The sequence below is a fragment of the Gymnoscopelus braueri genome, assembly GCF_963280865.1.
Source record: "Gymnoscopelus braueri genome assembly, chromosome: 9".
NCBI lineage: Eukaryota > Metazoa > Chordata > Actinopteri > Myctophiformes > Myctophidae > Gymnoscopelus > Gymnoscopelus braueri.
This window is the reverse complement of record NC_137610.1, coordinates 8,589,290-8,611,672: the sequence shown is the minus strand read 5'-3', so window position 1 is coordinate 8,611,672 and position 22,383 is coordinate 8,589,290. Positions and strand designations below refer to the sequence as shown.

The following is a 22,383-nucleotide window of genomic DNA, read 5'->3' as shown; positions in this document are numbered from 1 at the left end:
GCCTTTCAGCTTCAGGTCAGCGATCTTATTCGGCCCCTGCATGGAGGAGGAATTGGTTTTGGCTCAGCCGAAGACAGCCATCCGACAAAGGGGATTGGATGCCGCTGGGACGCGGGGAGGGCCAATCAGAGGGGCCATCGATCAGTTCCCCTTAATCTCACAGCTGGTGAGCACCGTCCTCCAACTCCAATCTGGAAAAGTCCACCAGCTAAGAGTCGTGGGGACAGCGGGATTGGCTCTCCTCCAGACACTTGACCCTCTGACGAAATAGACCCAGCCCGCAGAGAATTTTCTCTGAAGCATCTGATACTAAATACTAATAACGTTTCCTGCTAAATCACACAGCCTCCTTTTCTCATGCCTCCTCTCCGGAGCATCAATGTGTGGAAGTGCACAAGCACGATGTCCTACAGCAGTGACCGTCCTTAAACTCCTTCCTGTGTGTCGTGGTCCCAGAGTACTGCAGGGTTTCATTCTACAGCTGCAATCTATTCAGGGACTAATTCAGACTACTCCCTGTACCCCCATGACTGCATGGCCTCACACACATCCAACTTAATGATTAAGTTTACCGATAACGTGACAGTGATAGGCCTGATCACTGACAACAGTGAGGTGGCCTACAGGAGAGAGGTCAACAACCTGAAACAATGGTGTCAGGAGAACAACGTTCGCCTCTCTCAACATCGACAAAACCAAGGAGCTGATCGTGCAATACAAGAAGAGGAAGAGGAGAGATGCTAAGAGGAGAGATCTACATCACTGGGTCTGCCATGGAGAGAGTCAGCAGCTTCAAGTTTCTTGGCGCCCACAACACCAAGGACCTCTGCTGGGATGAGCACACCGTCACTTGGTGAAAATGGCACAGCAATGCCTCTTTCCCCTCAGGCAACTGAAAGTTTGGCATGGGGCCCAAGATCCTGGAGGCCTTCTACAGAAGCACCACTGAGAGCATCCTGACTGGATGCCTCACTGCCTCGCAGTATTGATTTCGTCGACTAAAACTATGATGAAAAATGTTCGTCGACTACCTTTTTTCACTGACGAAAACAAAATAAAAACAAAATAAAAATGAAGCTATGATGACTAAAACTAAGACTAAATATATTGACAATTTCGTCAACAAATAATAATGTTAAGGAGGAACTAGTGGAGAAGAGATCCAGTAGAACTAAAAGACAAGTCATTTTATGTTTGGTTGCGCTCTGGTGTTGCGCTCTGAAAATAGCCGATCTACAAGCTCACAACGCGTCAAAACGCGACGCGTTGTGAGCTTGTAGATCGGCTATTTTCAGCATGCAACCAAGTGTAAAATCTGCCATTACGACGCCATCAAGGCACCGCCAAAATACATTTTAGTCGACTAAATCAACTGTAGATTTAGTCTACTATAATCTTATGATATTTAGTCGACTAAAACTAGACAAAAACTAAAACATTTCAGATGACTAAAATATGAATAAAACTAAATGGAAATTTATGCAAAAGACTATGACTAAAACTAAATATCAACAAAATCTGCCTGTCATGGCAACTGTACTGCCCTCTACCATAAAGCGCTGCAGAGGGCCATGTGGACAGCCAGAGCGTCAGTGGATGTGAGCTTCCCTCCATCCAGGTGATGTACACCGCCTGTTGTGTCAGCAAAGCCTGTAGGATTATCAAGGACCTCATCCACCCCGACCATGGACGGTTCCAGCTAACGCCTGGGAAGCGGTACCGCAGCCTCATGGGGACCAGCAGCTTTTTCCACCAGGCAATTAGGCTTGTAAACAATACAAACTAAAGGCTTGTTGCTTGTTTGTCTACAGTACTGTGCCACACACACATACACACACGAACACAGGCACGCATGCATGCACACACACACACGAACACACGCTTGCATGCGTGCAGAGTGCAGACACAACGCAACCACCTTCATACACATATGTTACAGTATTGTTAAGGCAGAACCTACTGTACACACGCAGCACCTATACACGGCACCGATATTTAAACACATGATCCCACACACACAAGCACTTGACACTTTGTGTACACATAGGCTAAACACACACAGACATAGACACATGCCGCAAGCATGTACACATGAACATGGACCCCATCACAAACACAGAGAGACTGCAGCACTGAGGCGTGCACAAGTTAAAATGTATTTTTTCTAGCATTGGACAAACAACATTTGTGGACTGTGTTTTCTCTTACTGTATCTCAGTAAGAGTGCTCTCGACCACTCTTAAAATGTGTTCTCACATAAAAGAAAAGCAAAAATAAGAAAACTTTGCTGAATCCCAGATAAGAACAAAATAAGAGAAGATCTGTTCTTATATCGCTTCCTGAATGAGGCCCATTGTGTAAATGTGCTGTTTTTTTGTGTGGCTTTTCTGCCTTTATTGATAGTATGTAAATGAAGATGGACAGGAAAGAGGGAGAGAGAGAGACGGGGAGAGACTCGCAGCAAAGGTCATAGGGAACGAGACTCGAACCCACGACGTGCGGTCAGGCTATACTGTAGCATAGGTGCCCGGAACGCTAGGCCAGCGATACGGGCCACGGGCCAATGTGCTGTTCTTTATCCCTTCACATCAACTACAGTACATCACATCACCTGGTGCTCTATGATCATTCAGCTGGTGAAATAGTTGCTTGCAAAAGACACAAGGCTGTTTCAAATTATCTTTCATTCTTACACATTCTACACGCAACTACAGAGAACCTAGAGAAAATGGAATAGAAATATAGTTGTGCAGGATCTTTCATAATCATAATCATCTTTATTTTCTATGGTCTAGGTACTTGACTCAAAATGTTTCTTTGCTGTTATCTGCTCTTTAGAACAATCCAATTAACTGATTTCCTATGCTGCTGGGTTGGTGCTTGTAAAGATGCATTTGCACCCAAGAAAATGAGTTCAATAGTCATTACTAGTCATTACTAACACCTGGGCAAATCGCAAGGAGAAATGAGAGCCAATGTAAGTGGACCACAGTTAAAGGTTTATTTTCCCATTATTCAGTCCTTGCAGCTGTGCGTTGTAATTATCCAAATAAAACAAGACAGGGTATAATAATGGCGTGGCTTCTCTGTTTTCATGCAGCCAGGCTATGATTGGGTATTTGGGTACAATTTAATCCCAATCCGACCGTCATTGATTTCCAGAATCAAATTTGTATAAAAACGTTAAATATTTCAAAAAGTATAAAACAGACTGGCTAGTTATGGTAGACAGTCAAAAAGTTTGACTGTATAAGGTTATATAAATTAAGACAATTGGGGTCAGATTGGGTTGAAACCCTGGCCAAATTTGGAATCATACACCATATATCATAGATGACTGACATCACAGAGTGGCCACAAGAAGGTTCCCCATGGTAGCCATGCCATATTAGAACCCATCTTGTTTGTATAATAGTCCTATTTTCTGAGTATGAGAATGTCATGCCTCCTTTCCTGATGTTCTGCTGCATTGAAGTGGCACCTCGTTTGACTGTTGACAAACTTTTCTTCTACTAGAAACCTCTCCCTTTACTCTACCATAATCTTCTGCCTCAAGTGCCACCGATATTTGAACACATCATCACATCCCACACACACGAGCACCTGACACTTTATGTACACATATGCTTAAAGGTTTCATGACGTTCAGTTTTACCACATATTAAAAGTCTTTGTCATGGTCCTTCAAACGTGTATAGAAAGTTTTAACAAAAAAATCCACTCCATTGATCCATGGCAGGTGTTTTTCTCTCACATTTCTAAAGCCTTTTCAACTGCAATGAAAAAATAAATCTTTGCCTGCGGGTGTCGCTGGTGAGGGATTTTGCCTGTCAATCATCGCCTCTGCTCCGCCCCCCCCAAAGGAAAGGATAGGGGAGGGGAGGGGCGAGGAGGAGAGTGGGCGGGATTAATCGGCTGTGACCTCACTGTCGAAGGGCCAAGCTCAGATTACTTTTCAGCCTAATTATTCAGAAAACCCCAGACCACAGAAAATCCACTGAATGTTCAAAGTTCAGATTTTTTGGGTCTAATTGAGGTCATAAAACCCCAAAACCATAAAAAATAAAAAAAGTGAAAATGAATGTCATAGAACCTTTAACACACACAGACATAGACACATGCCGCAAGCATGTACACATGGATGATGGACCGCACCACAAACACAGAGAAACTACAGCACTGAGGCGTGCAAATGTGCGTGCACATTTTCCTCTACTAGAAACCTGTCCCTTTACTCTACCTACCATAATCTTCTGCCTCAAGTGCCATTCAGATTTCACACGTATAATATAATTTAGGACTTACACTGTTAGTAAGCCTGTGCATCTTGCAGATTTAGGAATTAAGATAACGTTCAATTTAATTCAGAAGATTTAGCTATATTGTGACTCTTCTGTCTTTGATTTTAGCTAAACCTTGAAGCACAATGAAACAAGAAATTTCAACTTGGGAAACGGTTATTATCCTATGATATAGAAACATAGCCTCACTGTCATCTAAATGGTTATGCTATTCCTGTGGGTCCATCCATGTACATGTGTACATGCTTGCGGCATATGTCTATGTCTGTGTGTGTTTAGCCTATGTGTACATAAAGTATCAGGTGCTTGTGTGTGTGGGATGTGTTTTAATAAACCCTTTTCCTTTAACATCACCCCATATTGTTTTGTTTTTCTAAAGTATAGGCCTGCCCTACACCATTAAGTCCCAAGCCCAGTCTAAAAGAAGTGCAGGTATTTTGCAGGTGAATCAATCTCCAGGCTTTTATTTTCCTTCACGTTTTGCTCAAAAATAAGAGCCTGGACCAGCCTGTTGACGTTCCTGGCATAGGAAGTGTTTCATTTCCCCAACCAACCAGAGTGCAGTGGGCGTCGCTCCAATTGTTGTGACGTCAGGGCTCTCAATGCTGCTGGGGGGGGGGGGGGGGGCATGGGACGGGGCGGTGAACCAATGGGATCTCGCGGATTTTTTCTCTGGAGATTTTGAACCCGCCCCTCTAGACCAGATATCAGACGCGCTAGGGCAGCCTACGGACGGATTGACTGCAGCTGTGTACCTTGTAGCTACTAGCCCACTAATCCAATCATTTATTTGTGAAAACCTATTTTGAAACTGTTCTTGTTTCTCTGGTCACTGGGGGTAGAAGTAATCTATGGCGATGAGGAGGCTCTCTCCAGTCCATAATTTCATATTCGGAACCCGTCACTGCCTGCCACAAATTGCAGGTCATTACTCCCGCTCACAAATCCAACTGTTCGGCCGACTGAATGAGATCAGGCTCCTCTGACCCAAACTGCAAAGGCATCGTGACTGATAAACAAGCCTTCACACTGAACACTGAAAAAAACATCCACATTTCTTCCTGCTCCTTTCACCAAGGACGTGACTGGCAGCAACAGCAGATGGCCCAAAAAGGGTTCCTATTTCCCCAGACTTCTAATTAGAGCCATAGCAGCCATCTACCCCCACTCACCTTTAATGTCAACGAGAAAACTCCCTTTTAGCGCAATTAGCCTAATGGACCCTGGCTGTGAATAGTGTGTTATGTTCATCCCAGGCTTACCATAGTATTTGGCATTGATGTAGGGCCTATGTCAAAATAAAGACAATATGCCGCTAATGCACCGCTCTCCCTCACTATTCATTTATCAGGACCACAGACACGGAGAGAGGATGGGGCTGCAACAATGGTTACCTAACGAAGCTATTTAATTAGACGCATTCATAATTGAAGTAATTAGCTCCCATGTGTCTCACAAATGAATGGCAAACCCAGAGCCGAATCCACTGATTAATTAGTGTGTTGATCGTTAGCTGTCTTGACGTCCAACGATCGGATGAGAGGGAGGATAATGAGGGTGTAGGCTGTCAATAGGGCTGGTTAATTAGTGTGACCCGATCTAGAGGCCATGTTGGAACAGTTGTTTGTGCCTGGCTCTAATGAGCAGGATTTAGGCTTGATGATCTGTTTGGGAGAGGAAGGAGAAGGCCCTGGTTTTCAACACAGTGGACAAGGAGCTATGGTCGAGCATAGGACAGTCTGAAATGCTGACTAGAATAGAATCGAATAGAACAGGATAGAATAGGATAGAACCTACATAGCCCTGTTTGTCTGATCCAAAAGACCACCGAAACAAACAAATATAAATGAACAGTACAAAAATAAAAATGACATGCACAGACACTCACAGGCCCCAGGAAGACTAGAGGCTCATTCATGTGTCTCTAATGGGGATCCTCTAATAAACATGAATAGGAACATAAACACACGCACGCACGCACACGCACACACACACACACACACACACACACACACACACACACACACACACACACACACACACACACACACACACACACACACACAGGATTTGTGAATGGAGGATGGTACTAAACAGACAATGACATCATGTGCTTATGTCGAAGTAGGTAACATGCATTTCAGGTTAATGGTAATTGCTTAAGGGGTATCAGGGGTATCAAATCTATCTCTCTTTCCTACTCTTTCTAAGCACTCTCTCTCACTCACACATACACGCACACGCACACGCACACGCACACGCACACGCACACACACACACACACACACACACACACACATTCTCACTCTCAAGTCATACTATAGTGACGAGTCGGGGGAAAATCTGACAAGTCACCCGGGGATTAAACGTGATGGGAATCCCCTGTCACGTAATTTTCCGCCATAGTTCTGCCCACTATTTGGGGAATGCAGAAGTGACTTTTTAACTTCCAACTCATAAAAGGTTGACCGTCTGGTGAAAATACCGCTGTCAGGAGTCGACTTGAACCCTCAATGAGGCAACCCAGAGCGAGCCGTTATAGGCGAGCGAGTGGCCGCACCAAATGGTGCAAAGTTCGCTTCTGCTGACTCAGCCCCATTCGAGTTGCATACCAATATAGGCAGAGAATCGTCTGTCTTCGTCAACCTGCAACGCGACAGGACCGCCTCGTAGCGTCAACGTCAAGCAAGGGGCGATATTAGTGTTGGTAGGAGGCGAGACGTGAGACTTGGCTTGGCTGTGTTAGCTTGGACCACGAGGCGGTGTTGACGTCTCGGAGGTACAGAGAGAGACTATAGGGGGCGATGATTCATGATTCTGTCCCTACCGGGACTTGAACGACGCTGAGTCGGGTGAAGCGGACTTGAGCCACGAGAGGCACCGCCGAGCGAGCCCAGGCAAGTGAGTCGCCATGCCGAACGTTGCGAACGTTGCACCGATGGCGCGCCTCCACCGGGGCTGTCCAAAAACAAGCGCTCCTACGGTGCATCAAACCGGTGCTGCATGGTCAAATGAAATCCTGTCCCAACTCACACGCACGCACGCGCACACACACACACACACACACACACACACACACACACACACACACACACACACACACACACACACACACACACACACACACACACACAGTGGCTCTCAAAGTGGGTCCTTGAGGGTGTTCCAGATGGTCCCCAAGCAAACAGTTTAACCCTATTTAAAAATTTGCGTCACAATACGTTGAACTTTGAGCGTGTAGATGCAGCTATTTGAGCTATTTTCTTCTTCTTTTTATCAGCTATTTTAGCTATTTTCTTCTTTTTTTGCCTATGACATGCGATGCCAGGTTGAAATAGGTTCAAACATACTATTTGACTAGTTATTAGTGAGACTTTTCAGTTAATAGGTTTCTCTCTCCCCACCCACAGAGTTGACAGTTGTAGAATTATGTCCTAAATCTAATGTAACAACTAGGCTATAAGATCTTCTGTTATGGTGGGGGCCGGGGCCGGGGCCGGGGGCCCCATGGCCCCTGGCACCACATCTTTTCAAATGGGGTTCCGTCCATGGATAAGGCAGAACGACTGCCTTAACCCCCTTCTCCTGTTACACACACACACACACACACACACACACACACACACACACACACACACACACACACACACACACACACACACACACACACACACAGAGAGAGAGAGAGAGTGAGACTGAGAGAGAGAGAGAGAGGGAGAGAGAGGTGCACGCACGCACGCACGCACGCACAATAGCAATGCATCTGTTCGGTTGAAAAAGGAGATAATTGGTGTCCTTGGACTTGAATAAGCTCATTCTAAAACACCTCAGGCTCTGGGCTGTCCTGGTGTGCGACTGACTGTGTATTGAATAATTGATTCAAAGAGGGGGGGGGAGGCGCCACTATATCAGATCTGAGCATAATGACTTTATATAATTAGCATTGGAAAGCTATTGGACTGTGGGAGTTTTTTTCCCTCTCCCCTTCTTAGATCAGGGCTAGTGAGAACTGTTCCGAACGATCGAGAGAGAGGGAAAGGCACGCTGTGTCGAGAGAGAGGAGGATTGAGATTGTTTGAAGTGTTTTAAGCTTAATAAGAGATTTAAACACCGCTGTACACCGCCATCGAACTGCAAGATAACACCGGAGTCTCTCTTATTGAGGACATTGATCGCTTATTCTTCCAAGCGATCTGATACGAGGGAGCAGCATCTATATTCTTCTAAATCGGGGTTTTCTCCACTCGCATTAGGGTTTTACGCACGTTATTTATTTATTTTTTACTCCACACGACCATGAAGACCGTTTTCCTCGCTTTGATCAGAGATGATGAGACGCATTGCTGAAGTTTGATCAGGCTACTGAGAGACAACTGTCAAGATCATTAATAATCCCTGACTGACTGCAGAGAAAGGGATTTCTCTTTTCTAGCAGGAATTGCTGTCAATATAAAAAAGAACTATGGTTTTGGACAAGGAAGACAGTGAGTGAACGATCATCATTCCTGTTAGTTCAGTGGTTTTCAACCCTTTTCATATCAAGGTCCATTATTTATTCGGCATTTGAGCCACGGACCATCATTTGACGAGATTAAGCCTCAGACCCAAAACTTTTTTTAAATATATTTTTGTCATCGTTAGATGAGATTTTGTTACCATAGGAGAGATAATAGGCAAACGTTGATCAAAAATAACAATTCTTCTACATTCTCTAATTCTGTAGGCTTCTTGTAAATTAAGTAATGCAGATGTTTAACAATAATTTAACTCTTGAGAGTGTAGAATGAAACCCTTACGGGTCCATTAATTGGTTTCAATTGGTTTCATTTTACGCTTTCAAGAGTTAAAGATCTAATGAGGGTCCATTTGGTCACCAACTCTTCATCATTTAGCTGGGGACCACCTGGAACCCCCTACCATCCCCCAAGGACCACTGGTGGTCCCCGGACCACTGGTTGAGAACCACTGCTGTAGTTCAATGATTTTGTTGAATGAGATGTTGAGAACTTTGGGTTTGCAACTTGCATTAGTTTACTTTAGCCCACATCACTTTGACTTCATTAAGTGAGGGCCACCTGCAAAGCACATCGCTTCAGAGATAGGCATAGGCTACAAATAGATGTTTTACTTAGAACTTAGCCTGTTGTTGTGTAGGTTAACAACCTTAAATAGTGATTTAATGCAGATTAAGGACACTATTTGTAGTTTTTCCACACACTGCTTTCACTCTTTCATTCATTGTAATTTGTCTATATACTGTAATTCTGTATCTGTCTGCCTCTCTCTCCTTCCATCTCTGAAGTTCTCTTTTCTGGTACTATTGCAGTGATGGAAGAAGTACTCACATTTTTTACTTAAGTAAAACTATCAATACCCCATTGTTGTAGAAATAGTAACCAGTACCAGTTCGGTGTTAAAAATGTACTTGAGTAAAAGTACAAAAGTATTGGCATCAAAATGTACTTCAAGTACCAAAAGCAAAAGTACTCATTATGCAGAAGGTCCCATTTCAAGTTTCCAAATGGGTAAAATTTATAAAAATCCTTTGAAAATAGCAGATCTACAAGCGCACAAGCGACGCCTTGTGAGCTTGTAGATTGGCTATTTTCAAATTGCCAAAGTATATAGGTCTGAAATGGGTTTGTAATAATAATCTAAATCTACAAAGTAACTAGTAACTCAAGTTTTCAAATAATTATAGTGGAGTAAAAGTACAATATTTGCCTTTGAGATGTAGTGGAGTAGAAGTAAAATGATTGAAAAGCACTCCAGTAAAGTAAAAAATACTTTACTTTACACCGCTGTACTATTGCACCTGTTTCTGGCCTTGCTCTATTCCTATTTGCCCGTCTTTCACTCTCTGTGTCATAATGTCTCTTGCTGGCAGGTGTGTCTCTGGTGTCCCTCCAGTCCAGAGAGAAGCCACGAGGCTGTGCCGGGTGCAACGGGAAGATCCGGGACCGCTTCATGCTGCAGGCCCTGGACAGGTACTGGCACGAGGACTGTCTGAAATGTGCGTGCTGTGACTGTCGCCTGGGCCAGGTGGGGTCCACCCTCTACACCCGCGCCAACCTCATCCTCTGTCGGCGGGATTACCTGAGGTAAGGTCATCATGAGTACCTGAGGTCCCTGAGGTCATGCTTCCACAGGCATATGTCTGTCTGTGTGAGTCAGAAGTATTGCAATGTCTCACTTCAAGACAGTAATTATCCTTATATTCAGGTGAAAAATCGTGAAAATGTATATATATATATTTTTTAAGCGATTTTTTTAACTCAAATCTTTGCGTCTGGGGGTCCCTGGAACAACATATTTTATATCAGTGATTCTAAAACCTTTTCATGTCAAGGACCCCCAAAATTATATTTATTTGGCCATGGGACCCCCATCTCAAAATATTTAGTTCCAGGGACCCCCACAAGCAAAAAAAAAAATATATATTCAAAGATTTGCATACATTTTCACGATTTTTCAAAAAATCTAAAATATTTCGAAATATTTTTGAATAGCCAAAGAAATCTAAAAAGGACACTGATGCGTTGACCTGAGGCTGATTCTACAAATGCCTTCTAAATCAGTAGTTGCGAACGCAGCGGAAGGAGGCGCGCCTCCGCGCAAGTGGAGCTTACTATGAAACCGTGCTCGGGTTGTGTCTCTGTGTCTCTGTCTGTGTGCACTGCCTGTATGCAGCTCCTCTGAGATAAGTAAATGTCCAATTTAGACGTACCATACATCAAATGAAAGGTCTTTGAAAACTGAACACACCTGTCAAGGTTGCGTTTAAGCCCGCCCCTTCCCCCGGAAGCCACGCCCCGGAGAAGGCTCCTAAAAACTCCCCATTGAAACCCCATGTTAAATGAAAAGTGCCCGAATCGCTCCGAAACTTTTTCTACCCCCCCTAAGTGGGGGTCTACGAACAAATACTTCGGGCTCGGATTTTGGCTCCGCCCCCCGGAAGTGGGTGAAACAGGCACTTCAAACACTTTGTTGAATTGTTCAAAAACATTGTATTTTTTTTATTGGTTACTTTTTTTTAAATATTTTTTTTTCATAATTTTTTTATTTTTTTTGCGTTCGCTTCCCGCGTTCGCGCGTCTTACTTGTTCTCACACTTTCCAAGATTTTTCAAAAATGTTTAAAAAAATAGCAGATGTACAAGCTCGCAGCGCGGCACGAAGTGACGCGCTGTGAGCTTGTATATCTGCTATTTTTTAATAGCCAACGCTAACATCTAAAATGACACAGATGTTTTCCCGGTTTTAATTGGCTAAACAGTATAAGTACACCAGGCCTATCGCTTTGGTGGTTGTCAGCTCCGGTCCTGCAGGGGACCTCCAGACTGCTGCTAATTTTCTTTTCTATCCAGGTACATTTGCCTGGGGTCCCAAATCTAAATTAATCTTTGATCATAAAAACCGGCTCTACTCTTGCAGTTCACTGCCAGGTGTTTATTGCCCCAAAGCGAATTGCGGTTACATTGCAGAGCAGGTCTTACCGCATGTTCATTATTTAATATTTAAAGATGACATGTTTAAATATAACCACCTGGATTCCAACACTGATCCGCTGTTGATTTACGGCTCGTCCAAAGGGAATCCCGCGTGGCCAAAGGGAGATGTTAGGTTTCTGTTCTCCGTGGCAGGGTTACTCTGCTACGCTCACCCCACTTTGACCTCCCCTCTAGTGGGAAACCCAATCCAGATGAGTCCCCAAGGTTACCACCTGGATTCAAACCTGGGTCACCCTCATGGGAAACCAAACTAGTCTAACTGCTCTGCCAAAGGGGAATCACCCCTTGGCCAAGGAAGATATTATAGGCTTCTGGTCTTCAGGAAGGACTACTCTGCTACTTAAGCTTTTACAGTTTTTCAAGTAAAATAACTAGTAAACTGAAGATTGGTAATTATACCAATAATAGTCACAGTGAATTGTACTTTAATGCAGAGGTTCTCAAAGTGGGGTCCAGGGACCCCCAGGGGTCCTTGACAGGGTTCCATAGCATGAAAATCAGTTTAACCTTTTGGCCTATTTTATACTTTTATACTGGCTATTTGAAAATAGACATTCTACAATCTCACAACTCATCACACAGCGACACGTTTTGAGCATGTACTGTAGATCGGCTATTTTTGACAAATCCAGCCAACACCAAATCTTTTCAGATGTGGGTCCATGGCCAAACATGTGAATTTGGGGGTCCTTGACATGAAAATGTTTGAGAACCACTGCTTTAAAGCACCAGCCCCGACAGGGGTTTAACATATTTGTAATTGTCACGGCATTGAGCGGTTGAGGGTGGGTGAATAGCAAATTCTAGTGGTTGCATGTGACCCACACACCACTAAGGGCAAATATATTACTTAGATGGGCTTAATTTTCTAAACATATTGATAGACTAACCGCACAAACACTGGCAGGGTCAACTACATTAACCCCAGCGTTCCAACATAAATCTTTCAAACTTTTGTAGTGTGTTAGAGAGTGTCTATATAGAGTGTTTCCAAAATAGTGATAGCATAGGGATATCTACAAGTTCACAACGTATCACAACGTATTGTGAGCTTGTAGATCGTCTATTTTCACTATTCGCTGTACAACAAAGTATATAGTGCTTAAGTGGTGAAGGGTTATGTTCCCTGTGTAGCTCAAAGGATGGAGCATGGCATGAACTCTGTCAGTGTGCAATGAGATCACCCATGCTAATAATGGAAGTGCTGATGACACCGTAAGGCACTTCAGTGAAAGTGTCCACTGAATGGGATATGATAATGGAATATTTTATTATACAGTACCAAGTGTTTCCTAGAGCCTGACCGATGCCAGATTTTTGGGTCCGACTCCGATCCTGATTTTGGAGAGTTATTACCAGTGTTTTGACCGATAATTTGTAAAATAAAGTGCAAAATCTTGAAATCAAAAAACATATCAGTTAAATGATTATACCTTTTAAATTAAACAAATTGGAAATTAATAATATATTTAACTCCCATATTTGAGAAGAAAATTAAACTTTAAAGGTGCTGCAAGTTATATATTTGTTAAAATAGGTGTTACGTAACGATATTCTGATCATCATTCACTAATTCACTAATAATTCATTCCCTGTCTCTCCAGCTCTTTAGTAAACTGAAATAACATTTTCAGGGTGGGATATCAATTTCATCCAATCAGAAGAGAGACCTCAAACAGGATACAGGATAAATAAATGAAATTGGAAGTGATAAAACAAGTAAATGAGCAGATACATTTGGAATTGGAACAATATTGAATCAATGGGTTCTCTCTCCTGACTGGATAAAATTGTTGACCCATCTGAAAATGTGTTGGAGAGATGGGGAGACCCCTGTTACTGAAAAAAACACTCTATCCACCTGTTTCCGCGGGAATTTACTGGAGCAAAAATCCTGTGTGGGAAACATCCTGCGGGGGGACCGAAAGTAGGAAATAGCGGCTCAGTGTGTTTACATTTGCCAGCAGAACGTAGCTGTACTGCGAACGAGCTACGTTCTATAGCGATTTAACTTAATAACCAAAAAAGTTTTGTTTTAACCAAACAAATATCACTTAGAACCTTTAAGTATACAATGAACAATCAAAAAAGGAATTATAAAATGTACATAAACAACTCAACTTTATTTTATTTAACCACTTAAGGCCTATTCAATTTCTTTTTTAAATAGCCAGTCTAAAAGCTCACAATGTGTCACTTTGCAAGTCGTGACACGTTGTGAGCTTGAAAATATGCTATTTTTCTAAACATTTGCTGCATAATTGACCGATGTCGTCAAATAATGGCCGATATATCGGCCAAACCGATACATCGGTCAGGCTCTAGTGCTTCCCAGGAGTAAAGACGGATGGCGTCAGGTCTGTGGGAGAACTCCTGATATCTCCGCCACATTGCTGAGCTCATGTGTTAGTCTCGTGTAGGATCCAGCTGGATTTGGTTGGGGCTAAGTCTCTCATTAGCCGCGCCGCTCTTAGAGACCAAAACCCCTTTTGACAGTTAAATTGGCTAGATTGCCTCCTGTTTTCCTCATCATTGCAACGGTGCAGGCCAAAACCCTTTGAAGACTGGGATTAAAACCATGTGATTTCTTTTAATTGGACCATTAGTAGAGAATTAGCATCAAGCTTCGTACCCTCGTTAAGGAGAAAGGGGGAGGAAAAAACCCTCACCAGGTGCCTACTGAAGGACTAAGGCTCGTTAGATCAGAGCATTCTGTTAATTAGAGCCTTGCTTTTGTTCTCTCACTGGTCACTTGTTCGATTGACATTTTCATTTGTCTTGTGAAGTTCTCAGTGCGTCTTGTTCAAGACATCACCGCCTCCATCTGGGGATGTACTTCCTCTTAATGGTTCTTCCAAGTTTTTCTCCTGGCGTATGGAAAAGAAACACTGCTGCTCACCCCGGTTCATGTTCATTAGACCTGCAGCGAAAGAGTATTAGCGAATTCTCTGCGATTGTTTTAATCTACTTGGGCCGCCAGATGAGTGGGTTTACTGCCGTAAGACCATCTGGATTTTGTCACAGAGGTTGTCAATGACAGGCATGCTACATTGATTTCCCTGATTGGCTAAACTCTAGTGCTGTTTTGTCCCATGTGTCAAACTTGAATTAGTTTCTGTGCTTCAAAAAGAGTAGAACAAAGACTTAAAGTTATTTGCAGAAACTGTTTAGTCCTGATGTGTTGAAAACGCTCAGAAACAAGGACAAGTTTTGAGTATAGAAACCTTGCTCATTTCCATTAGTTTTCACTTAATTATTCACAAAAAAACGAATACAGATCCTCACTCATCCCTTACATACTTTCACCTCTTCCTCTATGCTTCTTCCATCCGTTATTCTTTCTTTCTTTCTTTCTTTCTTTCTTTCTTTCTTTCTTTCTTTCTTTCTTTCTTTCTTTCTTTCTTCCTGCCTTGCTTGCTTCCTTTCTTCTTTGTCTTTCTTTCTATACTTCTTTCTGTTTTTCTTTCCAATCTTCTCCCTCTGTCATTTTGCTTTCCCCTCTCTTCTGTCCCCCTCACTTTTCTTCTCTCCTTATTGCTTCCCTTCTCTATCCCTCCCGTCTTCTTTCTCTTTTTAATCTTCCTTTCACTGTGTCCTCCTCTTCCATGCTCTCCCTCCTGTCCTCTGCTCTACCTCTGCAGGCTCTTTGGGGTGACAGGGAACTGTGCAGCCTGCAGTAAACTGATCCCAGCCTTTGAGATGGTGATGAGAGCCAGAGACAACGTCTACCATTTAGACTGCTTCGCTTGTCAGCTCTGCCGCCAGAGGTAAGAATGGGGAAGGGGGAGGGGGCAATTAGCCTGAGAGATCAAATTCAGTTGACTTATCTGGAAGGTACACCAGCAGCCTTGCTTGGTTCTCCCCCAAAATAAGCCTGTGTGTTGGATGGACCCTAAATACCCACAAATAGTAACCCTAGCCCGGACAAACTTTAGGCAATGCAATTTCTAAAAACAGCCAGCAGACCAAATTTAAGCATAATAACAGGCTGAAAACAAAATTAAAAAAAATCGGCCATATTATGAGATATGTGAAGTTGGCATTTTGATGCTAGAGGAAAGGTCATAGGGTCACTCAAATGATTGGGGTTCATCCTCAAGGGAGAATGAATACGCCCTAGCAAGTTTCATGACAATCTGCCAATTAGAATGTGAGATATCTCATGTTAAATTGGACATTTTGGCCAATGGTGGAGCTGGAGGAAAGGCCTTTGGCGAGTAGGGTTCATCCTTCGGGGAGCTGAAGGTCCACAGCAAATTCCATACAAGTCCAGCGAGTCATTTTCAAGATATGTGGTTTGAGAACAAAGTTACGGATGGGCCGACTGACTGACCGACCGACCAACCAACCAACCAACCAACCAACCAACCAACCAACATTGCCACCCGGTTAAAAACACAACACAAAAATTATAACAGCTGCTCAATATTAGGAATTCTTGACTTATGTGAACATCTTCACTATGTAAAATAAGAGTGAGACTTTTCTTATTCCCTTTAAATAGATTTAGTTAAGTTTGCCTTTTGTGTCAAGAACCTATTTACTATAGATGATGGTGGTGCATGCCTACACTTCTGCTGCTTACTGATTTGTCTGCCATGACAGAGCCTCTGTCCTCCAGAACAGTTATAAAATCACCCCTCATTACTAAACAAGTACTTGTCTTGCTGCCATTGGTGCAAAGGAATGTTGCCAACTTGCATACCTACTGACAGTGATTATATGGGGACAGAAGCAAAGCCAGATTCGTACTTGTTTGAGCATTGTGTCACGTACCGAAAATAGAGGATCTACAAACTCACAATGTGACACAGCACAACGCGTTGTGTGCTTGTACTGTAGATCGGATATTTGCGGTGCAAGACACTGCTGCACGAAACGAGTATAAATCAGGCGTTACAGTTCCGTACACTACAAAGGGGTCTGTGCAAGAAAATGAGTGGACAGCAGACTATAATTATCACTCTACAAATGTGCATTCAGCTTTCAATCACTGTGCATTTAGGCAGCATGGCACAGTATGGCCGCAGCTAAAGGAGGCATATGGCAAGTGTCCAGCAGTGCAGTGGCCCACTGTGTCATGAGGTAGCTCAGCTGTACTGACGAGGATGAAATAGGTTAGTGCTGCCTTAACCCCTGAGGCTGAGAAGTTGTGGTATGCAGACTGGATGTTGACCTCCAACGTCGACATAATAACTGACTAGATGTGGGGTTATCATGTGATTCAAAACGGTTCTCCCCAGCAAAATGTGTTAATAAGCGTCACAATCATTTTAACCACTTTATCCATATTTTATACTTTGGCTATTCAAAAATAGCAGATATACAAGCTCATAGCACGGCACCAAGTGCCGCGCTATGAGCTTGTAGATCTGCTAATTTTGAAAAATCTCGAAACATTTTTTTTTTAACATTTTGAACGCAAATCTTTGCCTCTGGGGGTCCCTGGCACAACATATTTTCTGGTGGGGGTCCGCGGCCAAATACATATCAATTTGGGGGTCGTTGGCACAAAAAATGACTTATTTTCTGGCTTTGTCTGTCCAATGTAAAAAGATCACGAAAGAATGAGTTCATGATGACACAAAAAAGTGTTCATTGTGAAAGTCTTGACAAACCAGGTGGCAAGATTGCAAACTGGTATGTAGTGTAGGTCCTTCTTTAATACATTAGAGTAGAACGTGACTTACACAGCAACTTTCAAACGCAGTAGGAGACAAATAAACCCTGTGTGAGCACTGCCTTTATTGAGCCTGTTTGGGGGCGTGTAAGGCAAGCTATGGTACACTGGAGTCAGAGTGGGGTAAAGTGGACCGACGGGGCGGTTGGGAGAGAGTTGAAAGCAAGTGCAGCAAATACCACAGAATCAGAATTATGATGGTTTTAAAGGTCTGGCCCCATTCAAAACATTCTTTTAAGCCGCCAGCCACCTAGCCTATCATTATGTCTCAAATGGCACATGACAAACCATACAATTGTATGCCTGGTAGATTGTGAGTGGGCAGTTTATGCTTTTGGTTAATTTGGGGTCATCCAATGTCGGTAGCAAATTGATATTTCATTGTGATAGAAGTGTTTTGGTTTTTGAGCTGTACATAACTGTATGATTTAAGGGTGTGACTGACAGAGCATGTTCAGTATTCCTATGTTTACAATACTGATAACTGGGTAAGAAATACATGGTATTCTATCGTGCAATGGTTCTCAATTCAGAACCTGAGGACCTGGTGTACTGCTTTTTTTCCCCCCATTCCACCTGGCAGTTAATGGCATTCATTCATTTATTGTCCCAGGACTCAATTATTCCATGATTTAGAATGCTGAAATGAAAACCAGCAGCACTCTGGACCTCCAGTGACTGGAGCTGAGCACCACTGTCCCAGATTTTATTTGGAGGTTACATAAAGGAGAGGATAGGTTTCTGAATAATTTGTAATTTGACTGATGGGCTACACTGAAGGTTATTAAAGATATGTTTTGCTTGTCTGTGTATTTTTATTTGCTTATATGTTTATTTATTTCAACCTGGGCCCTATTTTCCTAGTTGTGTCCATTATGCTGATTAAGATAAAGTTATGATAAAACATTTCATGACTTCTTTAACATTCTCCTTTTCACACACCAATATCACCGCTTCATGTAGCTGTCAAATACAATCTGTTATTGTAAAACCAGACATTATAAAGCCATATTTACCATACCCTGTTAACCCAATAACGCAATTAAAACACATTTCAACACAATAACACTACACAGCAAAATCCTCAGTGTTCATTTATCAATTATTTTACTCTGAGAGTTAAAGTTGTGTAACATTCCAAGTAGACCTTCAGCAAGTTGAATAAAACAGACCTGTTCTTCAGGTCCCTGAATAAATAACTAATTAAGCAACCGTCTGCCCTGGTGGAGTTGCTCAGTAGCCAATGGTAGAAGACTGTGGTTTATAGGGCGGGTCCCAGCTGTGAAGGTATGTGACTGTATAAATGTTAGGCAGGGTTTTGTGGAAAAGCATGCAGGCTCAGCAAATACTGTCCCAGGATGAATACAGTTTTAAAATGATCACCATGGCACTTGTGGCAAAACCAATTACTGATTACTTATGCCAATTGGGCGAGGGTTATGTTTCTGCCCCCAACGGACCTGTCCGTCCGTTTGTTTGACTGACCTTTAGCTCCAAAACGTAGCCAGATTTGAGTGAAACAGTTTGGTCGTGGAGCAAGGAGAAACTGATTAACTTTTCACACCTATTGGCCAAAGAGGTGTGTGGTGGATGCGGTTCTACAAAAACACATAACTTATAAACAGCTTCATGGAGCACCATTTGTACCACCATTATACTTGCGGCTATGTTTATTAATATACTGTACATTACTAGACCGGTGCCTACTCGGAAATGATGCAAGTCGGGAATGCATGGCCCACCTGGTTATACAATACCCATTGTACCCGTCTGTCTGTCTGTGTCCCTTTAATGCCCATATATGGAGATGTCTGTATCTGTCTGACTGTGTCCCTTTTATGCCCATATATGGAGTTCTGTGTCAGGCATGCTCGAATATGGCTAGGGCCAGACTTTATTTTATTATTTGTATATTACATTGAAGTCCTAAGTCAGGGGTCTTCAACGTTTTTCAGACCAAGGACCCCTTAGCTGAGAGAGAGATGAAGCAGCCCCCCCCGTCTACATATTGTATACAATTTTCTAGATAGCTTCATAGACTTGTTTGACAGTACTGTCATCATCATTGTTTGTGTAAGTTAAAGATTGTTTACACATAATCTTTACTGTTAATATGTTGTATTCATGTTAATGCGTATGTTCAGACATTTAAACACCTAAACCCTCAATAGTAAACTTGACCTTTGGCTCTGTACTTTTTTTGCTCTTTTTTCCCTCTACACACCAAACCTCTTCACCGAAAATAGCTGATCTACAACGCCTCTAAAGTTTACAACGCCACAAAGTTTACAAGCTCGGCTAATGTTCCCCTCAGAATAGGGATGCTGGGTTGAAGTGGTTAATGTAAACATCACATAAAGATTTGGCGACCCCCCTGTAGTAACTCTGAGGACCCCCTAGGGGTCACGAACCCCCTGTTGAATACCCATGTCCTAAGTTATTGGCGTAATTGAAGGGGGGGTCGTAGTGCTAATTTCCGCCCACTGAGCAAATATAGTGCTGAACTATCCCACGTGGAAATTGCATAGCTTGACAACTGCATAGCGTTGGCAGAGGTATGCACTCTACTGAGTAATTCTAGGTGTGATGTCAGTGGTTTGACTTAAGCTTGGTAGCTGTGTCACATGTTACAAAAAACGAACAAAAACATTGTCATCACATGTCAACCTCTCACCCCCCTGTATTGTCTATAGAGGAAATGCCATAAAAAAAATATCTAAAAGAAAAACATGATCATATAGCTTAGCACCATAACGGTAGCCTGGTAAACCATCCCGGTGGCAGAATTCACATTTCCAAATTCCGCATCCGGGATGGTTTACCAGGCTACCGTAACGGTACTTCCAAGTGACTATATCTGAGCTCATAGCCTTTTTCTATAGCACTCAAAATAATTGCAACTAGGCAAAATTAGTTGTTGAAAAAATCAGTTTGGGACACACACTGTAAAACAACACAAACAAAGTGTCAATTGAATCCTAAACAATGCTAAAGCCTACTAGTACAGGTCAACTTTTACTTAATTTACTATTATTTTGTTTATTATTATTATTATTATTATTATTATTATTATTATTATTATTATCATCATCATCATTTAGCATTTTTGCATTAGTTAGGAGCGTGTGAAGAGCCAGGAAACCGAGAGACAGAGCGAGCGGAGACCTGCAAGACATGGGAGAAAGATTCAAATCCCTGTACACGTGACACACAGTTGAAAATTGAGTGAGAAAGTGACACTGCCCGAAAGCAGGTCTCCTAGTATAGACAGTTGTGGTAGCTGGCCATTCGTGGAAAAAAACGAAAACATTCCCCCCAGGAGAAAATGTCACTTTAATGACTACAAAGTGGAAAAGATAAATGCTCTTTCACAGTGTGTTTGACAAATGTTACATATTTTACATTTATCTCTTACCCCTCTGCAGATTTTGTGTGGGAGACAAGTTTTTCCTCAAGAACAACATGATTCTGTGCCAGCTTGACTACGAAGGAAGCCATGTTAACGGCACCGACCGACAGCCTCAGTAAAGCAGAGATGTCCTCTTTTTTTTTGGTGGCGGGATTTCATCTGACAATGCCATTACAATCCTCGTCACCTGACTGGACGATTTGGACTACTACGGTACTATAAATGGAGACGGTGATGGTCGTCGTTTCAAGTTTCTCAATGACAAGTTTGGACTCTTGCATCATGTGGAGCTCTCGGGATAATGTTTGCTATTGAGCTCTATAACTGCTATTCCTGATCGAATGGACCCTCGATAATACTTACAATAGAAGATGGAGTAAATTCACTTGAAGATATACAGTATATCATAAAGATCAAAGCAGTTGATAGACAGTTTTCACAAAGTTTGAGGTGAAGCAGAGGACCAGATCGGGAAGAGAAAGTATTTGTAAATAATTCTGAGTGTTTGTTTTAACAATCTTGGGAGTACCAGTCTACCAGGTTTACCACATAAGGACAGTTCATATAGTTTAACCACTTGAACCCCAGCATCTGTATTGTGGGGAAAGCTTTCGCAGGAAAATAGCAGATCGACAAGCTCACAACGCGTCGCGCTGCGGCGCGTTGTGAGCTTGTCGATCGGCTATTTTCAGCAAAAGCTTTCCCCACAATAACAAAAAAACTGAAAATACACTAGCATAGAGCCCTGAGGTACTCCGGTCAACCATATGGGGTTTAAAGGAGTAGTTCACCCAAAACATGACTTATTTTTTATGAATTACACACCCCATGAAGCCTTGAATTCATGGAGATTTTTTTGTTTTTATCGCATTCTTGAGTCAATAATTTGATTACCGGCAAAAAGATGCTAATGTTTCCGGTAGGAGAGACAAAGGAGGCTGTTTTGAGTCTCCTACCGGAAATACACCCGGTCATCAAATTATTGGCTCAGGAATGCGTCAAAAACAAAAAAAAACTCCATGAATTCAAGGCTTCATGGGGTGTGTAATTTAATTGATAGAAAATAAGTAATTTTTTGGGTGAACTAATCCTTTAAGTGGTTAAAGCAAGTTGTCAATCACAGTATTTAATGTTCTCCATCAGTGGGTCAGGACTCAGGATCCAAAAAGTGGGTCATGAGATGTTCTGACCGGGTCACAGAGAAACCTAGAAGTGTACAGTACATAGTTAAGCTTGTTACTTTGTCGCACAGCAGCGTTGCACGCCGAAAATAGTAGATCTACAAGCTCTATAACGTGAGCTAAAGCAAGGAACTGAAATGGCTTGAGACAAAGCTTTCAAATGAAGCCAGGCAGTCACATTGTTCTCTGATGAATAATTGATACGTTCTGTACAACCAAACTATGCGTTAAAGGCATAATATGTAACTTTGTTTACATAAACAAAACAATATAGACATGTTTTAACCATAATTTCCCTGGTT

At 42.4% G+C, this 22,383-nt stretch overlaps 1 protein-coding gene across 1 annotated transcript; it reads left to right on the top strand.

Moving 5' to 3' along the window:
* The first annotated feature begins 8,331 nt into the window (after positions 1–8,331).
* On the top strand, positions 8,332–21,720 carry LOC308091454 (rhombotin-1-like). Its single transcript, XM_080437080.1, has 4 exons — positions 8,332–8,785; positions 10,189–10,402; positions 15,453–15,578; positions 20,917–21,720. Exons 1-4 carry the CDS (start codon positions 8,764–8,766, stop codon positions 21,017–21,019), a joined length of 465 nt encoding a protein of 154 aa, XP_080293206.1. The 5' UTR covers positions 8,332–8,763; the 3' UTR covers positions 21,020–21,720.
* Positions 21,721–22,383: the final 663 nt, after the last annotated feature.

What these genes read in the sequence shown, in the direction of transcription:
- LOC308091454 (XM_080437080.1), top strand. Translation starts at nt 8,764, where the DNA reads ATGGTTTTGGACAAGGAAGACA. An exon ending in TGTCGGCGGGATTACCTGAG is followed by an intron (nt 10,403 to 15,452) that starts GTAAGGTCATCA and finishes CTACCTCTGCAG; the next exon opens with GCTCTTTGGGGTGACAGGGA. An exon ending in TGTCAGCTCTGCCGCCAGAG is followed by an intron (nt 15,579 to 20,916) that starts GTAAGAATGGGG and finishes ACCCCTCTGCAG; the next exon opens with ATTTTGTGTGGGAGACAAGT.